Source organism: Phocoena phocoena, chromosome 6 (genome assembly GCF_963924675.1).
Source record: "Phocoena phocoena chromosome 6, mPhoPho1.1, whole genome shotgun sequence".
Taxonomy (NCBI): Eukaryota; Metazoa; Chordata; class Mammalia; order Artiodactyla; family Phocoenidae; genus Phocoena; species Phocoena phocoena.
The window spans coordinates 11297111-11321921 of record NC_089224.1 but is presented as its reverse complement, the minus strand read 5'-3'; the positions used below and the strand labels follow the sequence as shown (position 1 = coordinate 11321921).

At 35.3% G+C, this 24811-nt stretch overlaps 1 protein-coding gene and 1 pseudogene across 1 annotated transcript; one reads left to right on the top strand and one right to left on the bottom strand.

Annotated features, from left to right (window-relative positions):
• PBK (PDZ binding kinase) lies at nucleotides 1-24389 on the bottom strand. Its single transcript, XM_065879405.1, has 7 exons — nucleotides 24332-24389; nucleotides 19513-19606; nucleotides 14603-14745; nucleotides 13752-13921; nucleotides 11253-11382; nucleotides 839-1015; nucleotides 1-200 (listed from the first exon to the last, which is right to left on the bottom strand). Exons 1-7 carry the CDS (start codon nucleotides 24387-24389, stop codon nucleotides 1-3), a joined length of 972 nt encoding a protein of 323 aa, XP_065735477.1.
• LOC136124913 (double homeobox protein A-like) lies at nucleotides 19978-20477 on the top strand (annotated as a pseudogene).
• Nucleotides 24390-24811: the final 422 nt, after the last annotated feature.

Below are 24811 nucleotides of genomic sequence, written 5' to 3'. Positions count from 1 at the left end.
TCACAGGACATCCATTTCCAAAGCGTCAACTACGTGCGCAGCAGAAGGACGATCTTTAGGGTCTTCGTTAGTGCATACAGAGAAGAGCTCAACTGCTTTCTGGTGCGACTCATCCAGTTCTTCCATATTAACAGGTGGCCTAGTTCCCAAAGCTGCATAGTATGCTTCATCATCAAAGTCACTTTCATCAAAAGTTTTATCTGCTCATGAAGGAGTTGGAGATTGAAACAAAATCACTTTAAATCATGGAAAAGCTTAGCGACTGCTCAAATTCACTCTCTTGAAATAAGAATTCATCATCCAATATGCTTTTCATTTTACACAGGCAGTCTCTTCAATTGTCCTGCCATGGTGTAGATTAGCTACTGTCAGGGAATTTTTTTTTTTTTTTTTGGCCGCACACGTGGCATGTGGGATCTTAGTTCCCCGACCAGGAATCTAACCTGCGCCCCCTGCAGTGGAAGCACAGAGTCTTAACCACTGGACATCCAGGGAAGTCCCTGTCAGGGATTTAAAGGCTACTGACCCCAACCCTCTTACTGCTGCAGCTTTCCAATCATTTTCTCAGGCAAGGGGAGTTTTTAAGGTAACGTTTTGCTCCTCTGGATTTTTCTCAATTTACCTCCTTATTCTCATTTACTCTACATCTCATTTGTATGAGATTAAACCAGGATGGTACCAAATTAATCATCAGTATTAATATAACCCACATCTTGTGCCACTAAATCAAACTAATTGCTCTTTTAAATTTTAACTTAATAGAGAAAATATAATTTTATAAGCTTCTTTAGTTCAAACTGAAGAGATTGGGATTTATGTTAAAAATATGCAGTTATACCTTCATCATCATCATCATCTGGAAGACTGATGTGTGGGATAGATAAAGTCATCATTTCCCACAGCGTAAGGCCAAAGGCAAATATGTCTGCCTTGTCAGTAATAATACCATTCTCCTCCAGAGCTTCCTTAGGTTTCCAAGGCTCAGTGCCAATATAACAGGCCTCAGGGTCAGTCACTGAAAGAAGTAAAATACAGGCAAGATGGTCATAAGGGCAAGCACCAGAAAGCACTAAGAAAGGCAAACAACCCAAAGAACAATGAGCAAGTTATTTAACAGGTTTTTAAAGGTTAATAAATATAGCCAGTAAACATGAAAAATACACTTAACCTTGTAAAAAGACTCTTTCCCTATCAGATTGTTAAATATTCATAAAGCTAGTCAGTTGGCAAGGGTGTAGAGAAACAGCAATTCTCTTAGAAAGGGGTAGGAACATAGATTGTGGATGTCTGGAGGTACAGACTCTGGAGCCAGATTGCCTTGCCCGGGTTCAAAGACATGTGCAAGCTGTGTGACCTTGAGCAGATCACAATCTCTGTGCCCCAGTTTCTTCATTTTTCAAACTATGCTGTCTTTCAGCTGAGAGAATTACCACTTCTTTGCTTCTATGATTGCTAAATCATAGAAGTGAAAAGGGAGAGTGGAATCACATAGAGGCTCTTAAAGCTTCTCTGCCCAGGAATGACAGAGGTCCACTCACATTTCCATTTAAATGTTAGTCAACTTGTCAATTTCAATGAAAAGGCCAACTAGAATTTTGATTGGGATTGGACTGAATCTCTAGATCAGTTTGGAAAGAATTAACATCTAAACAGTATTGTGTCTGTCAATCCACAATCATGACCTCTCCATTTACTTAACATCTTATTTGATTCTTTCAGTGAAGCTTTACGGTGTTCAATAAAGAGGTCCTGGACTTTCTTGCAAAATTTATTCTTGAATATTTTATGCTTTTTGGTATAGCAGTCTCCCTTTATACCTGGGGGATACATTCCAAGATCCCCAGTGGATGCCTGAAAACTATGGATAGTACTGAACCATATATATACTATCTTTTTCCTGTACATACACACCTATGATAAAGTTTAATTCATAAATTAGGCACTGTAAGAGATTAACAACATAATAAAATAGAACAATTGTAACAATAAACTGTCATAAAAGTTATGTGAATGTGGTCTCTCAGCTTCTGCCTCAAAATTATCTTATTGTACAAGTTTGATGCCTTTTTCTTCTTAACTATGCAATTATCACACACTATGGCCATAATTTTGCAGTTTGAGGCGTAACAGCAAAACTAGTATAAATTTCTTTTTCCTTCTTCACAATTTCATGGACAGAAGATTCATCCTTACTGTAGATCTCAGCAACCTCAGCATACGATTTTTTTTTTCCTTTCTTAAGTCGAGAACTTTCACCTTTTCACTTAAAAGAAGCAATTTACGGCTTCTCTTTGGCATATCTGAATTGCCAGCATCACTACTCTCTCACTTTGGGGCCATTATTAAGTAAAATAAGGTTCACTTGAACTTGAGTACTGCCATACTGGCAACAGTCATCTGATAACCGAGATGGCTACAGAGTGACTAACGGGCAGGATATGCTGGACAAAGGGATGATTCACTTCCCAGGTGGGATGGCAGGATTTCATCACGTTACGCAGAACAGCGAGCAATTTAAAACTTATGATTTATTTCTGGAATTTTCTATTTAATATTTTCAGACTGCAGGTAACTGAAACTGGAAAGCAAACCTGTGGATACTGGAGGACAGCTATACTTGTAAATAGAAATCTTAAATTTTTCTTTTTTTTATTATTTATTTTGAATATATAGAAATATAATAGCTAACTTCATTTATTGGTTGTAGTAGTTATTCTGTAGATTCCTTGAGTTTTTCTACCTAAACAATCATATCACTGTAAAATATGAACAATTACATTTCCTCCTCAATCTTGATGTCTTTTACTTTTTTCTTGCCTTATTTTAATGGTAGGACTATATGACAGTGTTTAACACTGGTGAAAGCAGGCACATAAGCCATGTTCTGTAAGTACGATGCTGCCCGTAGGTGTTTCTGTTAGATACCCTTTCTAAGGCTAAGTTCCCTTCTATGTCTAGTTAGCAATTTTTATCATGAACGGAAGTTGGATTTTGTTAAATGCTTTTTCTGCTTCAATCGAGATGTTTACAAATCTCAAAACAGTTTTCAAATTTGTTAATATGGTGGCTAGCATAAACTTCTGAACATTAAAATAACTTTTCTTTCCTGGGATAAGCTCTTGTTGGTCAGATGTACTATCCTTTTTATATACTGTTAGATTCAATTTGCTAATATTTTGTCAAGGATTTTTGCACCTATGTTTGTGAGTTGGTGATTTTCTTTTTTCATGAGTATGTCAGGTTTTGATATCAGAGTTACGCTGGCCTCAGAACAAATTGGTCAGTGGTCCCTACTCCTCTATTTTCTGAAAAATTTATGTAAAATCGGTGTCATTTCTTCCTTGAATGTTTGATAGAAATCAGCAGTGAAAACATCTGGGTGTTGGGCTTTCTCTGGGGGAATGTTTAATAGATATAGGGCTACTTGGACTTCCTATTACTTCCTATACCAATTTTGGTAAATTGTATTTCTCAAGGAAATTGTTCTCTTCATTTAAGTTGTCAAATTTGTTGGCATAAAGTTGTCTGTAATGGCCTATTAATCTTTAAATGTGTGCAGGATCTGTAGTGATAACCTTTCTTTCATTTCTGATGTTGGAGATTTGTGTTTTTTTCTTGATCAATCCACATAATGATCTGTCAATTTTATTATCTTTCAGAGAACCAGCTTTTGGCTTTATTAATATTTTCTCGTGTTTATTTTTTATTTCATTGATTTCTGCTCATATATTCTTTCTTTCCTTTGACTTACTGTGGACCTGTTCTGCTCTTCTTTTTCTAGCTTAAGATGGAACATAAATTATTCATTGAGATCCCTTCTTTCTTCTACTATAATCACGTACACAGCTACAAAGTTCCCTCTAAGCCCTGCTTTAGCTATACCTCACACATTTTGATATGTACTGCTTTCCTTTTTATTCAATTCAAAATATTTTCTAATTTCCCTTGTCATTTTCTTTGACACATAGGTTATTTGAATTTCCAAATACTTGGGGTTTTCCTAGACATCTTATTGTTACTGGTTTCTAACTTAATTCCATTGTAGTCAACAAAGATACTCTATAATTTCTTCCATAATTTTATACATGTTCCTTTTCATATTTAAAAATCTTTACTTCTGCTATGACTAGGATAAACTCAAACACTTACAAACAGAACATTCACTTCAGAGTATATTGTACTAAAAATGGAATTTTTCAGTACTTGATTGCTATAATCTCCATTTCCTCACAAATAAGGTTAGAGTGAAAACAAACTGAATTAATATAATTCACTTTCAGACAGGAAGTAGAAAAAAACACAGGAAGCCTGTTTAATGAAAGAAGCTTATCTTCAGAGCTAAAGGAAAGTCTGCCTTGAGAGTCTCAAGAAATTTACAAAGAAAGGGGAGAAAGAAGGAAACTAACGTTTAGAGAACTAAAGGGGCAGACCAAGAAGGAAGAAATGAAGATACAGAAGTCAGGAAACTGATGATTCCAGTCAACAAGCACTCATTCATTCATTCAGCATTTTGAGGAAATCTGCCTAAGAAGTAAGTGGGCTGTATCTGAAGATGAAGTGAGAACAATGATGCCAGACTAGAACAGTACCCAGCACTGGGTGGCCAGAACAAAATATGTGTCTGTGACAGCCTTTTCACTTAACCCAGCTTTAGGAGATAAAGTTTGGAAGGCAGTCATGTCCTGCATAAGCTGCTTGAAGTTTTCCCCCATATCACCTCACATCTAAGAGGCCCTAATGGAATGCATGACAGGGTAAAGAGTCTACAGACATGGTCCACATGGGCAGTGACACTGTGGCAATAAGGAAGGATTCATACCCCATTCTAAATAGGTCAAATTCCTACAGGGATCTGCCATGCTAAAGAGTAGTTTTCTAGAAGTCTGGGTCTAATATATCAGTTCCAATTGGAGACTCCAGCCAACCACAAGTGTACTTACTGTATGTCCACTTAATACATTTCTCCAAGTCTGTGCTTAGACTTTAAACATAATAGAAGTGGCTCTCCCACATATGTTACTAATTAAGTTTACTTCTCTGTGAAGACAAATTTTTCTGACAAAAGTTTGATGAGATCATAAGTCAATGGTTCGGTCATTCCTTCTTGTCAACACAAAAACAACTTAAATATTTTATTGCCCTTTATTACTCTCAAAGAGTTTAAGCGGACGTTACCTTTTTCAGTTCTCATGGACACAAACTGAAAACTGATGAAACTGGAGGTTCTACTCATCCTTCAACTCTCAGCTTAAATATTAATTATTTAGGGAGGCCTTTCTCAACATCTAGGCTGAGTTGTGGCACTGTCATGTTTACAAAATTCCTTACATCATAATGGTCATTATACTTTAGTATTAGTTATTCAAGGACTGCTTTCCATCTAGATTATGAGCCCCAAAAGGGTAAGGACTGTGTCTATCCTTTTTTCCTCTACATTTATAGTTCCTAGCACAACGCCTGACTGTACTTAGTATTAAAAATATTTGCTAAATAAATAATCAACCTGGAATTTACCACTGTTAAGATTTGGGCTTTTTACAAAATACCCTGTGTATATTATAGTTGTGAAATATGTGACTATGTTACCTATTAAAACACAAAACTTTTAAAAATTTAGTATTTTTTAAACTTCTCTTAATGTGTATGTAAATACATACTTTAGGTGCTATTTTATCATCTGTTCATCTCACTTAACATATTTAGATATATTTCCATGCCAACGAATGTAAACCTATATAATTTTAATGGATATATGGTATTCTATTGTGTGGTGGTACAATAAATAACACCATCCCTTCCTTATTGATGGACATTCTCTTACATTCTTGCAAAATCTGTTCTGGTACAATGTGTATTTTTCTAACACAAATTAGCTCATACACAGCTAGTAAAAAAGATTAATTATGTGATTTTTTTCCCCAGTATGTTAATGTTATCTTTTAAGTGATTAGGAGTAAACTTCCTCACAAAGAAAAAGCCTTAGCCTGCAAGAAATGCCTTCCCTCAGAGCACCGCTTTACGCACTGCGGTGCTGACTCTAACACTAAACTATCTGGTGAAGCTGAGAGTGCAGGTGAAAGAGCTGCCAAGACATTTGCCCCAAGCTTAGAAATACTTTTTTGTTATAATTTTTTATTGACGTATAGTTGATGTACGATATTATATAAATTTCAGGTACACAATATAGTGATTCACAATATTTAAAGGTTATATTCCATTTATAGTTACTATAAAATATTGGCTATACTTTCTGTGTGTACAACATATTCTTGTAGCTTATTTATTTCATACATAGTAGTCTGTACCTCTTAATTCCCTACCCTTATCTTGCCTCTCCTCCCTTCCTTCTCCCCACTGGTAACCACTAGTTTGTTCTCTATATCTGTGAGTCTGTTTCTTTTTTTGTGATATTCACTAGTTTATTGTTTAGATTCCACATGTAAGTGATATGATACATTTTTATAGAAAAAGCCAGATCAAATTTTTAATTTTAATGAAAAATATCTATTGAAAATAAACACCCTCATATTTACCTTCAAGGAAGCACAAACCCAGGGTTCGTGGCTACACAACACTGAATGATACTGGGTGCTAGTGAAGATCTAAGGTGTTAGTATTTTTACTAGGATTGTTACTATTTTGGGTATTGCTTTGTTCTCAAGGTTGCATGGGTTTTGATTCTTCTGTTCCAACTCTATTTCTTCTATAAGCCTAGTTCTAGCTTTTGACTTTTCCAGAAATTAATATACCAGGTTATTGTAAAAAAAAATACCTGCACTGCCCAATTATTTCTTTGGAATGTGTTCTTGGAAATGAAATTACAGGATCGAAGGGCATAAACATTTTTAAGGGTTTTGTTTTTTAGAGAAATACGTATTTCCAACTGCCCTCTGAAAAGGCTACACCACTGTGGTAGTTACTAGTGCTGTACGTCAAGCAGTTCATGCTCTCCACTTTCTACACGCACAGAAGGACCACCTTCTCGACACACAGAAGGACCACACTTTCTGGCCTGTCATGGCTGGGTGAAGCCATTTGACTAGTTCCAGTCAGTGACTTGTGTCATTTCTAAGCTGGAGCATTTAATTGTTAGTGCAAGACTTTCTAGGGTGGCACTGTCCAACAGAACTTTCTGTGATGATAAAAATGTTCTGTATCTGCATTGTCCAATATGGTAGCCACTAACCACACATAGCTACTGAGTACCTGAAATGTGCCTAAAGTGGCTGAGAAAATGAATTTTAAAAAATTTTAAATATTAATTAATTTAAACAGCCATACATAGCTAGTGGCTACTGTAGTGGACAGTGCAGCTCTAGAGTTTTTTTTACCTTCCACACAACGATGGCAGTATTCCATATAGTGGATGTCCTAGCAGCTTAGGTCCTAACGCGTGAATGACATGGAACACAGCCCTAATGGACATGTAGCTTGAATAATAAGCCTTGGTTTAAGGCACTGAGGTTTTTGAGGGTCTATGTTACCATAGCAAAACTTATCTTAACCTGAATGATACACCAATCGCAACTTCTACGTAGTGTATGAGAGTATATTAATCTATACTGTTGCTCAAACTAACATAGAGAAATTTTTCAAAGAATTTTCAGTAGTCATGACTTTTTTTAAACAAATGGTTTCTACCTCTGGTGTCCTTCTTAAGCCCAACATTAAGGAAATATTTACCAACAATTTTTTCTGCTACTTTTTTTTTTTAATCTTTGATCTACAGGGAGTGTGAGGATAGAAAACAACTTTCTCTAAAATGACCAGACACCATCATTTACTGACTCAACTACCTCTTTCTAATACAAAAATGTCACCCTTATCATATAACAAATTTTATATATTTGGGAACTATCTCTTGACTCTTATGTTAAAATTTTCTGCCTAGTTTGGCATGAGTATCATGGCTTTAATTACTATAGCTTTATAATACTTAACATCTGGTCAGGAAAATTCCTACTAACACTCTTTCACAGAATTTTCCTGGCTGTGTTTGAACATGTATCCTCAAGGATAAATTTTACATTCTCTTTGAAATGTTCTACAATAACATAGATCATACTGGGATATTATAGAATTTATAGATTTTCTCATTCATTAATTTCTCCTTTCTTTTACAGCTTCATTTTTTTTTCCTGATTTCAGTTGAATACTCAATTTCATAAAGGTTAAATAATGAAAATGTTTTCCTTTGAGTACTTTTGACCATATCAAATAGGTTTCGATTTGTCCTTACATTCTCATTATTTTCTAAATAGCGTGTAACTGGAATTTCACTTCTTTTGGCCAAGAACTATATACAATTATATTAAATTCCTGAATTTTTGTTTCCAACCGTACTACCAATTTCTATATTTATAGCACTGAGGATAATGAATGTTAACCTTTAGTCTATTTCTACTTTTTGTAATCTGAGATTTTCTTTTGTAACTTAACTAGTATATGGTCAATTTTGATAAATATTCTAATGCATAGAGATTGAACTTATTATTTACTCAGATCTTTTACATCTTAGTTTTGTCTATTAGATCTATTAAGGATTGAGAAAATTATGCTAAAAAAATCTTATTTTTATTCTTTTTGACAATTTCTCCTTTTATTTGCTGAAGTTTCAACCTTGTACCAGTTATTTAGCCTAAGGGTTCATGCCAGTTCTATCTTTATTAATGATTACAGACATCATTATAAAGTCAATCTATTTATCTTGGCTTTTCCCTTCAATTCAACTTGTAGACTTTAACTAGAAATTAAGATGTACATAAGTTCGAAACAGTATCATTAGCCTTCCCTCTACCTTATATTTATATAAAGAGGTAAATTTAAATATTATTTATTAAATAATATGTTGAAAGCAGAGGCTTTCTCTTTAAGGCTTTTGCTTTTTTGTTTTTGTTTCTCAACAAGAACATATCTTAGATTCCCTACAGTCTCTTCAGCAAGTGGTATTGGGGAAGCTGTACAGCTGCACCCTGTCACACCCACTCACCATTCACAAATATAAACTCAAAATGACTTAAAGACTTAAACATAAGACAAGAGACCATAAAACTCCTAGAAGAGATCATAGGCAAGACATTCTATGACATAAATCGCACCAATGTTTTCTTAGGTCAGTCTCCCAAGGCAACAGAAATAAAAACAAAAATAAATTGGGACCGGGGCTCCCCTGGTGGCGCAGTGGTTGAGAGTCCGCCTGCCAATGCAGGGGACACAGGTCCGTGCCCCGGTCCAGGAAGATCCCACATGACGCGGAGCGGCTGGGCCCATGAGCCATGGCCGCTGAGCCTGTGCGTCTGGAGCCTGTGCTCCACAACGGGAGAGGCCACAACAGTGAGAGGCCTGCGTACCGCAAAAAATAATAATAAAAAAAAAATAATAATAAATAAATGGGACTTAATCAAACTTACAAGCTTTTGTACAGCAAAGGAAACCATAAACAAAACAAAAAGACAACCTACAGAATGGGAGAAAATATTTGCAAACAATGTGAATGACAAGGGATTAGTTTCCAAAATATACAAACAGCTCATACAACTCAACAACAATAAAACAAACAACTCAATAGAAAAATGGGCAGAAGACCTAAATAGACATTACTCCAAAGAAATACAGATGGCCAATAGATACATGAAAATATGCTCAACATCAGTAATTATTAGAGAAATGCAAATCAAAACTGCACTGAGGTACCACCTCATGCTGGTCAGAATGGCCATCATTAAAAAGTGTACAAATAAATGCTGGAAAGGGTGTGGAGAAAATGGAATCCTCCTACACTGTTGGTGGGAATGTAAGTTGGTGCAGCCACTGTGGAAAACAGTATGGTGGTTCCTCAGAAAACTAAAACTAGAATTACCATTAGGATCCAGTAATCCCACTTCTGGGCATATATCCAGACAAAACTATAATTCAAAAAGATACATGCACCCCTATGTTCACAGCAGCACTATTCACAATAGCCAAGACATGGAAACAACCTAAATGTCCATCGACAGATGAATGGATAAAGAAGATGTGGTACATATATACAATGGAATACTACTCAGTCATGAAAAAGAATGAAATAATGTCATTTGCAGCAACATGGATGCAACTAGAGATTATCATACTAAGTGAAGTCAGTCAGAAAGAGAAAGACAAATATCATATGATATCACTTATATGTAGAATCTAAAATGAGACAAATGAACCTATCTATGAAACAGAATCATGGACATAGAGAACAGACTGTGGTTGCCAAGGGGGAGGGGCCTGGGGGAGGGATGGAGTGGGAGGTTGGGGTTGGCAGATGTAATCTTTTATATAGAGGATGGATAAACAACAAGGTCCTCCTGTATAGCACAGGGAACTATATTCAATATCCTATGATAAACCATAATGGAAAACAATATTCAAAGAAGGTATAAAAAAAAAAAAGAACATATCTTAAATTCTCTGAGAAGAGAATGGTCAATATTCACAATAAAGAGAGAAGAATGAGGTGCGGTGGGCCAAGAGGCAAAAAGCAGAAGACAGGCCTTAACTGGCACTTTTCTTTCCTACTCCCACTCCAGTTTCTTCTAGCAGTTTCCCAAATCTTGTCACTATGCTGATGCTAAATGAATTCCTTTACAAAACCTTATAAAAATTTTGTTTTCTATTCCCAGATCTTTTACCACTTAAAAATCCCAATCCAGGTTAGAAATAGCTCCCCACATCTTCAATTAAAATATATACTAATGAGAAACCAATAATTTATATTGTGTGTGTGGCAAGAAAGGGGGCTAGAGGCTGAGTAGAAGAGAGACATAAAAGAAGGGATTTTTTTTTATTGTACACTTTTTATTCATAGTTTTTGATTTTTGAAGAATGTGAACTTATTACCTTTTTAAATATGTAAAAATTAGAAATTTAAATACTGTATAAAAGCAATTTTAAAAATTAGAATTCTTGGTACTTCCCTGGTGGCGCAGTGGTTAGGAATCCGCCTGCCAACGCAGGGGACATGGGTTCGAACTCTGCTCCGGGAAGATCCCACATGCCGCAGAGCAACAGAGCCCCTGCACCGCAACTACTGAAGCCCCCGCACCTAGAGCCTGTGCTCCACAACAAGAGAAGCCATCGCAATGAGAAGCCTGCACACCGCAACGAAGAGTAGCCCCTGCTCGCCACAACTAGAGAAAGCCCACATGCAGCAACAAAGACCCAACACAGCCAAAAATAAAAATAAATAAATAAATTTATTAAAAAAAAATTAGAATTCTACTTACCGGTCATATTTTCATCCAGTGGTAGAGAGACTCCTACATCACAGATTTTAATTGTTTCAAAATCACCTTTAATAACAACATTTGAAGACTTTATATCTCCATGAAGCAGCTTCTTGTCTTGGTGCAAATACTAAAATAGTGGAAAATTTAACACATCTGAGCAAAAAATACAAACTAATTAAAAAATATGATAACTCTCAAACAAAAATAACAACTTGAATGCCCGTCCTAACCTACAGGCTTATATCTGTCCATCATTTCAAATTATTCGAAGCTAGAGAAGGGATCATCCCAAGCTGTCTTGGTCTGCTACACTGACCAGAAATCTGAAAGATTCTTTGGAAACTGATGTCTGTTTATAGATAAGCTAACTTTTAATTTTCAAACCCACCTCACATACTTTTACATCAAAGATGCTACTGCAGATTTCAAAATATACTACAATTTACTTGAGGCTAGTAATTTTTAGAAATAATTTTGTAATCTTCACAATGACACAGGGTTTCCTCAAATTGTTGAGATAATGCTACAAATAATTCACAAGCAGAAGATGAAGGAGTAATGTAATCTAAGACTATATTTTGTTTTACACATTAACTCTTTCTTAGAATTGCCAAGTGATGATATTCATCCATAATCAAAAACGTCCTGCAAAACTGTTATTTTTTCATTCATCAGCGTTTGGGCATCTACTGTGAGCTGGGCCTGAAACTGATGCAGAAACAATTCTTGGTATTTAACTTGGAACACTTACTGTGCTTAATTTAAATGTCGCTAACCATAAATTGAATATGCTCAAATATATTTATAATGTAATTTATTAATTCCATTATACACATTTAAAATAATTATTTATTAAATAATTCAAATTATTAATTTAGTTCAGCCTACCTATTTAAAATCAGTTTTTCTATACACATATTAAAATATATATTTAGAAATATTGCCTTTTTCCAGTTTCACATTTCATGAAACAACTTTATTTGAATTCTTAACATGCAACTCTGACATCAGTATCATTACATAATCTGTTTTCTGAGTCATCCAACAATTTTCTGGAGCCATAATTACTTAAGTTATTTAGGATACAGAATTCTTTTTATCTCTTACTTATTTCTTACAGCATGTCTACTCAAAGGCACAATAATTTGTTTGCATAACATTGAGAGCACTTTTTTCACTTGACCTATAGATGTATATTCACCATGTCCAAAACTTAGTATCCCACAAAAAAATCTTTGAAAGGCTTATTTATAGCAACAGAGGGCTAGAGTACACCCCCAGGAATAATGACTAAATTTGTTTTAAATATATTAGTCCATTTAACTAAATCTAACACGCAATCTCTATAAGCAAAACTTCCTAACTTGGGTTATTTAAGGCTATGTGAAGGTGTGAAGGCCTCTAACAATACTTTGCTGATCAAAATAAATAAACAGTGCTCTCTTCAGTGTGAGAGATTCTATAAAGACTTTAACTTAAAGCAACTCCCTCTTTGGGAAAAAAATTCCACCTTGTAATTAGGTATATTAGTATCTGTTCATCGACAGATGAATGGATAAAGAAGATGTGTGTATACACACACACACACACACACACACACACACACACACACACACAAAAACACACACTGGAATATTACTCAGCCATTAAAAAGAATGAAATAATGCCATTTGTAGCAACATGGATGGACCTAGAGATTATCATACTAGGTAAGTCAGAAAGAGAAAGACAAATACCATATGATTATCACTTATATGTGGAATCTAAAATATTACACAAATGAACTTATTTACAAAGTAGACACAGACTCACAAATATAGACAGCAGACTTGTGGTTGCCAAGGGGGAGGCTGGGTAGGGGAGGGAAGGATTGGGAGTTTGGGATTAGCAGATGCAAACTATTATATATAGGATGGATAAATAACAAGGTTCTACTGTATAGCACAGGGAACTATATTCAATATCCTATGATAAACCATAATGAAAAAGAATATATAACTGAGTCACTTTGATGTACAGCAGAAATTAAACATAACATTTTAAATAATAAATAAATAAAGTATTTAGTTTCTTCAGGTCCCACAAAAGTAATTTAAAATATAATAGCATGGGATTCCCCTGGTCACCCAGTGGTGAAGAATCCGCCTTACAGTGCAGGGGACGCAGGTTCAATCCCTGGTCAGGGAACTAAGATCTCACATGCTGCGGGGCAACTAGGTCAGCACGCCACAACTACTGAGCTCACACCTCGACTAGAAAGCCCGCATGCCACAACCTACAGAGCCCACGTGCCCTGGAGCCCACATGCCACAACTAGAGAAGAGAAAACGCACATGCCACAACTAGAAAGAAGGCCACCCACTGCAATGAAAGATCCCCCATGCCTCAACAAAGATTTCGTGTGCCACAACTAAGACCTGACACAGCCAAAAATAAATAGATAATAAATAAATCTTAAAAAAAAAAATATATATATATATATAATAGCATAGTTACCTTTAACCCTCTTGCCATATTCAAAGCAACTTTTAAAATTATGGCTGCTGGAAAAGGATCTCGGCTATCTCTATTTCGTTCTTCTATTAAGTCATTCAGAGACTTTTCACCTCCGTATTCCATAGCAAGACATAGACTACCATCGCTAGCTTTAGTGAAGGCACGGTAACCTTAAAGAAAACACGACATTTTGTTACTGAAATAGGGAAGAACAACAGTATTTAAGTTTTTTACAGTAATGTGACTGAATACAGATCTGGATTAACACTGTCAAATATAAAATGAAATAGCTATTATTTACAAAACTCATTCAGTAGATCTAATTTAAAATGCCTTCAGTGTTTGCCAATAGTATCACAAATTGAGATATTTTTTAATACTCAATGCCTTCCTAAATATAATGGTTTCACCAGCCCTAGTTACATTAAAAATTAAAATAAGGAAATGATGTAAATGAATATATTACATTCCTGAATTCTCCATAGTACCAGCACCATAAATGACTATATGTACTCCCATGAAGTTTTAAATATATACTTAAGCATCTAAAAACATATACTAATTTTTTTTTGTTTTTTTCGCCAAGCCGCACGGCTTGCAGGATTTTAGTTCCCCGAACAGGGATTGAACCAGTGCCTCCTGCAGTGGAAGCACAGGGTCCTAACCACTGGACCACCAGGAAATTCCCACTAATTTTTATTTTAGAATGTTCACATTAATTTGATTCTTGCCAAACTCCATCACTACCCTCTTCATTTTTATTAGTGAAACCAGTTAAGATATCATATAAACCATTTCTGGATAAACAGAATACTATACCAGATAATGTTACCAAATAAATCTAAACTTACCTATAATGTTTGGATGATTAAGGCTTTTCAAAATCTTAGCTTCATCAGTTAGTCTCTTTTGATACATACTCTGATAATCATCATTACATCTAGGATTAATCTTTTTCACAGCCCAAGGAGAATGAGACAAACCTCTTGGAGATCTTAAAAAATAATTAATCAAAAATGTACAGAAAGATTAATAACCATAATACATTTCAAATGACTAATAAGAACTTCCAAATTTTGAAAAGGACTTAATAATAATTTGTTGGTTTTTTTAAAAGAATAGTTAAAATATTTTAGACTATCAACACTTCTGTTATACATCTTCTTTAATTGGGTACTTATATCTGATAAATCTATTGATTACAAGAGAAGTCTGATATCTATTACTGGAAGGGAAGGGTTAAAAAGAGAAAACTAAAAGGAAAAAGATGAAATGTTATAAATTTTAAACTTCAAAATTACTATAGTATTTTCTAATTTTTTCATTCAAGCATGTCAAACTACCAACTACTCAAAAAGCATTTAACTATATGTACCAAATATGCGTTACAGAATGTTAAAGTAATAAACACTAATATCTAAGAAACAATCTAAAGAAGATACACATTTGGCTCATATATAACCATGCAAAGAATAACAGACTGTTCTTCACCAACAAATACTGTGCCTCTAACAGACTCAGCAATTCATCTTATATACCTCTCACCATATACATGTGTTTAGGGAGATAATAATAAACATAAAAATAAGAAAAAATGTAAATTTCTATTTTCTAGGAAGATTCAAGTGTTTTAAGAATATTTAAGGTATAAATGTTTCGAGGCCTAAATAAACAAACAGGTAAAACAAAGTCAGGGAAAGGTTTGTTCACCTGGTAAGGTAGGCGTTTATGAGTATGGCAAATTACAAAGGACAAAGTATATGCAGCATATGGGCACAAAAGCTAGTCAAAGAGCCTCAAAAGTTAAAGACTAAAAGTTCAACCATAAGAAGGTAAAACAACAGATTGAACCAAGAGCCCATTTAGCTCTGTACTACCTCATGAGCACAGCTCTATGATTGCAGAACCTCTGTTTAAAATCAAAAAACATGTATTCAAAGGATCACTAGATTTCTTAATTCATATATATCGATCATGCATAAGTTTATCTAAATTATTCTTAAACCTCCAGTTTTAGATAACAATAGCATTTAGGGATACCTCTTCCATCTCATTTTAATATGAAAAATATATTTTTCAAGTTTCAAGGGGTACCCCACCCATAGCTCTCGATTATTTAGAATTCAGTGAGCAAGTCCATCTTCACCTTTTCCATAACATATCCTAACCTACAGAATGACAAGAATGTATTTACAAAATCTGAATAAAACTTTGCCAAGTTAAAAGTTGGTTCACTAAAATACTAATAAAACAGGCAAATTTCTGTTGAGACCTCACGAGGAAAACAACAAAAGGAGACACAAATAATATTGCAAACAAAAATGGGGACATATTCAGCAGAGATTAAAAAATATATAAGTGAATAAATACTAAAACTTTTAAAGCCAATATATTTAAAAGACAAATGGACAAATTTGTTTAAAAAATCTAAGAAAACTGATAAAAGAAGAAATGTAATCAAGAGTTTAAAATTTTCCCTCAAGAAACACAAAACCTAGATAATTTAATAGGTGAGTTTACTAAATTTTAAAGGAACACATTATTCAATCCCATACAAACTGTTCCAGGGAATAGAATGAAAAAGGACTATGAGTCTAATATAACCTTAATAAAAAAATCAAACAGGGACAAGGAAAATCACAAGGAAAAAGGAAAGGAAAAGGAAAAATCACAAGCTAATTTTACTTATATCAGAGATGCAAATATTCTAAACAAATAGTAAAATCAATCTATCCATTTATTAAAAAATAATAATAGAACAAAACTATGTTGGGTTTTATCTAGCAATGCAAATTTGACAGTAAAAAATGTAGACTTCAGAATTGAAATGATAGCCTGAACATACACATGTAATTTTGATCCCTCTCAGGCACCTCTAAAATAAAAACAAATGAATACTTTAAGACATACACCGACTGACAAGGATGGAAATAATGAAGAGGAGACAACAGCAACAAAGTCTCGGAAGCTTGAAAAGCAGTTGAAAGTAACTGACTTAACAGGCCCAATGAACTTCTTGAAAGTTGTTTTAAAAGCAGGTGCATTCCTAGATATGATCCTCGATTCTGTATCAGCAGGCAGCTGCCCATCCTCTATCCCCCAGCTTCTGAAGATGGAAGACTGGCTTTGAAAGAGGAAAAAGCAGAGGGTCTTTAGCCTAAGGTTGACTGACATAGTTGAGAACCTGTGAACCATACAGGAACAGAGTAATTCACGACCAAATGCACCCTAAATGCTCAATGAGTTTTCACACGTGTATATACCTGTGTTATCAACATCCAGATCAAGATATACAACATATCTAGCATCCCCACAAGACTAAGGATGCCATCTTAAACAGGAAAACTTTCAGATAATTAATTAAAAACAAGATAGACAAAAATGAAAAACTCAATGGAAGTATCAGAAGATGAAGTTGGGGAAATCTCCCAGAAAATAGAACAAAAAGAGAAAGAAAACAGAAAAACAGACCAAAAAAATAAATAAAATAAAGGTAGATTAGCGATCAGTCCAGTAAATCCAACATCCATAATAGGAGTTCCAAGACAGAGAACAGAAAAACAGGGGTGATGGGACTTCCCTAGTGGTGCAGTGGTTAAGAATCCACCTGCCGGTGCAGGGGATGAGGGTTCGAGCCCTGGTCTGGGAAGATCCCACATGCTGTGGAGCAACTGAGCCCATGGCCACAACTACTGAGCCTGCGCTTTAGAGCCTGTGAGCCACAACTACTGAGCCTGCGCTCTAGAGCCTGCGCACCACATACTGAGCCCACGTGCCACAACTACTGAAGCCCGCGTGCCTAGAGCCCATGCTCCACAACAAGAAGCCAACGCAATGAGAGGCCCCCGCTCGCTGCAACTAGAGAAAGCCTGCAAGCCAATGAAGACCCAATGCAGCCATTAATTAATTAATTAACTAAAAAAAAAGGGTAATATGATCAGCAAAGTAATTTAAAGAAATAATTTCTCAAAAATTTAAGAACAGGAATTTTCAGTTTCCAAGAGGCTCACACCCATGCACGTCATTGTGAAATTACAGTGGGAGGAACAGATAACATAGAACAGATACATAAAAAGAATCAGTAGTCAGAAGGGCTTCAGAATTCTCAACAGCAACACCCGAACAATGTCCTCAAAATTCTGGAGGAAAAGTACTTCTGAATGAGAATCATAACCCAGAAAAACAAAAAAGGCCATTCAAGTATGAGGGTAAAATGAGAACGTTTTTAGAAATGCAAATTCTCAAAAATGTATCTTCTGTGCATCTTTTCATGGGGCGCTACCAAATGTCCTCAACCAAAATGAGATGTAAACCAAGAAATACTAAGACATGAGATACAGAAAAACAGAGGATCCAGTTCACCTGAGAAGCAAAGGAAATCTCTAGGCTACCGGTAAAGGAAAATCCCAAGCTAACAGGGCCACCCTGAAGACTGGGGGGCTCAGGCAGGAACTGCTGCTTTCTTTTTTTTTTTTAATTTATTTATTTTATTATTTATTTATTTATTTAGGCTGTGTTGGGTCTTTTGTTGCTGTGCACGGGCTTTCTCTAGTTGCGGTGAGCAGGGGCTACTCTTCATTGCAGTGCACGGGCTTCTCATTGCGATTGCTTCTCTTGTTGCAGAGCACGGGCTCTAGGCACATGGGCTCCAGTAGCTGTGGCACACGGGCTCTAGAGTGCAGGCTCAGTAGTTGTTGCGCACGGGCCCAGCTGCTCCGCAGCATATGGGATCTTCCCAGACCAGGGCTCGAACCCGTGTCTCCTAGATTGGCAGGCGGATTCTTAACCACTGCGCCACCAGGGAAGCCCAGGAACTGCTGTTTTCAATCAGTCACCTGAAACTTCCTAATTAAGTCACATACAGTATAACTTTGTTAACAACACACTTCACTTTTTAAAAATATTTTTTAAAAGGGAGAAAAATGAGACTAGCCATGAACCTGTGAGAAATTTTTTCTTTCAAAATAACTTAGACAAGTTTTAGACATTAAAAAATGAAAGTTCACAAAGCTTATAGCATACAAACACACAAAGGGGGTGTTTAAACTGCAAAAATGCTTCAAGAATACCCACTTATATATAACTGCTATGCTATTCTCAACTCATTAGCTTTTTATTACAGTATTTCTATTCGGAAACAATAAAAACCTAGAGAAGCTAATGACCTGCTGGGTTGGACTAGTCAGGCTGATTCCGAGAACACATTAAGCAATACATAATGGCTTAATTGTTTGCCACTTAATAAACATGAAAATAGGTACAGAGTAATGAATAAAACAACTTTTAATAAAATACGTTTGTTGTCATGTGTAATATTATTAGCTATTAGCCCCTATTCTCCTTCATTTTTCTTTTAATACGATTTTCCTACTTTAAAATCACATATTTGTCCTTCTTAACAATGATGACATAAGAAATAAAAAAACTTTTACTTCTTTAGAAGAGAATATCTTGAGAAGGCAACTCTCCAGATAGAAGGGATTAATAATCACTGATATCCCCCAACACTGGTAACACACAGGAACCCCTCTCCTCTGTCCTCTTCCCTTAAACAAGCCAAGGAAAAATTACAAGGTAAATTACTTCTCCTTTAATAATCCATCAGGAGGAAGCTAGGAGGAAAGTATACCAGGCAGAGCTCTGGCAAAGTTATGAACATACCCCAAATCTAAATATTTGAATTTTCATATTCCTTTTTGTCTCCAAGTACAGTGGAACTATGGTTCCATGTAAAAACACTCATCTGAAATCTTACACTCACCTTTTCATGAGGTAGACATTTACCCCAGTACCAAAGCCAAGCTTCTGCATAAATGGAGAGGCAGGAATATTTATGCATGGAGTTAAACACAATGCTAAACGTCAGAAAGAGAAATAAAAGATAAAATTAGTATTTGAAAAGACGTCTACAGATGCATCCTACCATTCTCAATATATTATTCTTAAAGAGTATTAACTGGCAAAGTCTTGGAAAGCAATTTGACACTATCTATCCTAATTTTAAATGGATACCCTTTGACCAAGTCTACTTTTAGAGCTCGATCTGACAGTAACACTAAAGCAGGGGTCAGTAAACGGTCTGTTTTTGTATGGCCCACAAGCTAAGAATCGATTTTTACATTTTAAAAGCCTTGTTAAAAAATAGATAAAGAAGGTCTCTTGGTCAAATCCTTAGATTTCATGACTCTCTTCCAACATGGCCCAAGACAACTCTCCAAACAACACCATGGCAATGAAGTGTAGACACAGCTGCACCAAATTCACAGAAGATCAACTGAAAATCCTCATCAAAGCTTTCAACCAAAAAACTTACCCAGGTTATGCTACCAAACGAAGACTTGCCTTTAATAACACTGAAGAGTCTAGAATACAGATTTGGTTTCAGAATCCAAGAGCTAGGAACTGATTCCAGAAAAGATCAGAACCTGAGTAGGACTTAGCATCAAGGCAAGACCAAGATCATCCTGAAAGAAGATTCCAAGTAGAAAAGACAGACAGTGTCATATCAGCTATACTCCTCTCAATTACACACCCTCATCAAGGCATTTATGAACAACCGTTATCGTGGGATTGATTCCAGAGAGCAACTTGCTAAAGAAACCAGGGTTCTAGAGTCAAGAGTTCAATTCTGGTTTCAAAATCGAAGATCTAGATTCCATGTCCAGAAAAAAATGAGAAATTGAGGAGGCCTTAGAACAAAGACAAAACCAGGGACAAGATCTCTGAGTTGAGAAAATTCAAAGTATAGAAAGTAACTACACAGAATGGCACCAATCTCACTAGTGACTGTCTTATTTTTCTGGAGCCAGAACAGGGGAGACAGAGAGACAGATTCAGTGTACTTGATTGTCATCAGTCTGGACTCCAAATCTCTCTCTCTTCCTGGGAACATACCCTTCTAAACACACCTCCAGCTTCTCCAGAAGCTGAGCCTTTTGGAGACAGTAAACAGGACTTCAGGAAGCAACAACAGATGAAAGGCACCACACAGCCCTACTGACTTAGCCTGGATCCAGAGTTCAGCAGATTTTGAGGACAATAAACTTTTTAATATCATTTTTCAGCCATCATAGTAATGACTGATTCAGGCAAAAATCATAAAAAAAAGAAGAATATAACAATAGGGTTCCTATGTGGCCCACAGAGCCTAAACTATTTACTATCATATATGCATGCATATACATGTGAATATCGGTATGTGCTTTTGTGGTTGCAAAAAGACAAAAAAGCCTAAGTATTCATCATTAGAGTCATAATTATAGTATATCTATATTACAGAGTATTATACAGTCATTAAAAAAGATGAGATAGAGGAGTCCTACTTTTGCTAATGAACAATTAACTGCTCCCAGAATTGCTACCTTGCCATGAACAACTAGAAAGTTTGACAAGATATAATGGTTTTCAGATACTTGACAACTGGCAGAGCAGGACTGTAAACTCTGAGAGAAGAGAAACAAATGAGGTGAGTCCTATCATTGACCTAACTTACTGCTTAAAGGTAGTTTCCAGGCTGCAGTGCAAAGAAACACAGCGGAGGCCTTGTCAAATTGAGGAGATGGAGATTAGAGGTCAACAAGATTTAAGTAGCTATAATTTGTGGAATAGAGAACTAAAGAGGGAGCCAAAAAGTGGGAGAAAAAGCTCCAGAGATCTGACAAGAGGTCTCTCTTTGAGCGTTTGGCTAAGTACTTACCTGCACATAGAATGGACAGAAACCCCCAAAGCTGAGGAAAGCACCAAACGCAAGCAATAGGTTAAACAATTACCAGAGATTACACACGTCTAGGAATAGTTCAATTACCATCAGCCAGAGCATGGTAACTCTCACAGAGTATTGAGTGAAGTCCTCTAAAGAGTCACTCTTAGTGGTACAGCTACATTTTAGCCCATGGAAAAAGTTTAGAACAAAGCTTACAAGCAAGCCTCAAAAGAAACAAGCTAATGTGCAGGTGACCTAACTGGACCATAACAAAACCACACACCCTTCAGAGGAATAACAAAATCCAGCACTCAACAATATTAAATGTCCAGCAGCCATAAAATATTACCAGGCATGAAAGAAGCAAGAAACTACGGCCCATCTCAGGAGAAAAATAAACCAACAGAAACATACCACAAAATGGCAGTCATGTAGAATTAGCAGATAAGAACCTTAAGATATAATCTCCAAAATATGCTCAATAATGTAAAGGAAAATGTGAGCATAACAAGGAAAGAAAAAGATGTAAAAAAAAGATCCAAATGGAACTTCAAGGAATGAAAAATACAATGAATAAGAACACCACCTTAGAGAAGCAGAAGAAAAAGTAACTAAATTTTAAGACGAAGCAACAGAAACTACCAAAAATGAAGCACTGAGAAAAAGATTAGGAAAAAAAATAAAGAAATCATCAGTGAGCTATGAGACAAGAGCAAAATAGTAGGTTTAAATCCAACCATACAGAATTACATTAAATGTAAATGGTCTGAACAGTGTTGTCCAATAGAACTTTCTGTCTTGATGAAAATGTTCTATATCTGTGTTGTCCAGGAAGGGAGCCACTAGTCACATGTGGTTATTGAGCACTTGAAATGTGGCTAGCAAAACTGAGGAACTAAATTTGTAATTTAATTTTATTTCATTTGAACCTCAATTTAAATTGCCACATGTCGCTAGTGCCTAAACATTCCAATTAAAGACAGAAGTTGTCAGAATGGATAAAAACAAAACAACACATAACTACATGCTGTCTATAATAAATTCACTTTAAATATAAAGATATAAATATGTTAAAAGTAAAAGGTTGGAAAACATATACCATCAAAACACTAAACAAAATAAAACTGGGTGGCTCTATTGATACCACATAAAGTGGACTATGAACAGGGTACAACAATTACCATCCTAAATGTATATGGTACCTAATAACAAGTTTCAAAATATGTAAAGCAACAACTGATAGGATTGAAAAAAAGACACATCCACAATTGTAGCTGGAGACATTCCTCTCTCAGTAATAGAATAAGTAAACAGAAAAATCAGTAAGGATACAGAAGATTTGAACAAAACAACATAAACAAGTCAACCGGCTTGACCTAACTGACACTTATGGAACACTGCACCCAACAACAGCAGAAAATATCTTTTCAAGTGCATGAAACATCCACCAAGATAGATAAACCTCTGGTCAGACTGATCAAGAAAGAAAGAAAGAAAATATAAAATACCAGTACCAGAAATGAAAAAAGCGATAGCACTACAAATCCTACCAACATTAGAAGGGTAATAAGAGTATATCACAAATAACTTTACGCCAGTAACTCTGACAACTTAGAACAGACAAACGCCTTGAAAAAACACTAACAGAGCTTACACAGGAAGAAATAGATAACCTGTATAGCCCTACATCTATTAACTGTGAAGTCACAGTTAAAATTTTTCTAATATTTTAAACTAAGAAAACTCCAGGCCCACATGGTTTTCCTGGTAAATTCTACCAGTTAAGAAATACTGTCATTTCTACAAATACTCTTCAAGAAGAAGAAGGAAACACTTCCCATCTTACTTTATGAATACAAAATACCCTGATACCAAAACTAGACAGACACTCCATACAGTCAATATCTCTCATGAACATAGAAAATATTAGCAAATTGAATCAAGCAATACATTATGGCCAATGTATTGGCTTTACCCCAGGAATGAAAGGTTGGTTTGAGATTTAAAAATTAACATAATTTACCACAAGAACAGTTTAAAAAGGAAAACTTTATCTTAACAGATACTGAAAAAGCACTTGACAAAGTTCAATACCCATTCATGATAATAACCAGGAATAAAAGGAAAATTCCTCAACCTGATTAAGGGCATCTTGGAAAAACCTACATCTAACATAAATACTTCATTAGGAACAAGGCAAGTATGTCTTCTCATACCTCTTTATTCAAATATATACTGGAGCCAGTGCCATAAGGAAAGAAAAGAGAAATAAAGTAACAAAGACGGGGAAAAAAAAGTAAAACTGTCTTTATTCATCTACATTACCAACTATGTACAATATCCTAAGCAATCTACAAAAAACCTAATAGAGTAAGTGAGTTTAGTATGGCTGCAGGACACAAAGTCAATATACAAAAATCTATATACTAAGAGCACAAAACATTTTCTCCTATGTTATCTTCTAGAAATTTTGTAATTTTGGCCATTTTTGCATATTATGTGAGCTAAGGGTTGATTTGCATATGGATATCCAATTGTTTTTATTTATTGAAAAGATTACCCTTTGTCCATTGAATTGCCTTGGACAATACCTTTCCGTGTGTGAGAGGTGGAAAGGTAAAGCAGTTCCTTAATGGTCCAAGTTAAGTTGGTTCTTCACCAGGGAGAACCTACAAATCTGTTAGAATGTCAATAAAATTAACTCATAGATGACCAAACTCTGGCCTATAAAAGAAGTCTTATTTCTTAAGATCAACATTATAAAGAGGACTTATGCTAAAATTGTTCATGTGTGATAGATAATAATTAAAGGATCAAACTATAATAATAGAAAGATATTTCTGATAGCAATAACAAAGAAGAAAGGTTTATATCTTACCAGATTTCTTTTTTTCAGATAATCTGCTTGGTGTCTTGAAATTATTGGTTTCTTCCATTGTAATAATCACTCAAGGTCCTATGATGAAAATAAAGAGAAAGTTACACTTTAGTTATAAAGAATACGTCTTTCATTCATGAAGAAAAAATTCCTGTAATACTATCACTCATTTACATAAAATTTGAGAACTGAAAAAGACCATGACAAATATTTAGTCTGATTTTATTTACAATTAGAAAACTGAAACCCAGAGAAGTACAATTACATACCCAAGGTCATGCTATTACTGATAGTGGGTTTTTTGTTTTAGTTAAAAAATAATATATGCACACAGTTAAAAAAAAAATCACCTAGTACCCTCCCACACTTCCTGGGGGTAGTTATTAACAGGTCTTTTATATCCTTTTAAGAGATTGGCTATGTAAGCAGCATTATTCACAATAGCCAGAAAGAGGAAACAGAAATAGCTATCAGATGATG

What these genes read in the sequence shown, in the direction of transcription:
- PBK (XM_065879405.1), bottom strand. Translation starts at nt 24,389, where the DNA reads ATGGAAGAAACCAATAATTTCAAGACACCAAGCAGATTATCTGAAAAA. An exon ending in ATCTGAAAAAAAGAAATCTG is followed by an intron (nt 19,607 to 24,331) that starts GTAAGATATAAA and finishes TCTGACGTTTAG; the next exon opens with CATTGTGTTTAACTCCATGC. An exon ending in TAATCATCCAAACATTATAG is followed by an intron (nt 13,922 to 14,602) that starts GTAAGTTTAGAT and finishes GTTTTCTTTAAG; the next exon opens with GTTACCGTGCCTTCACTAAA.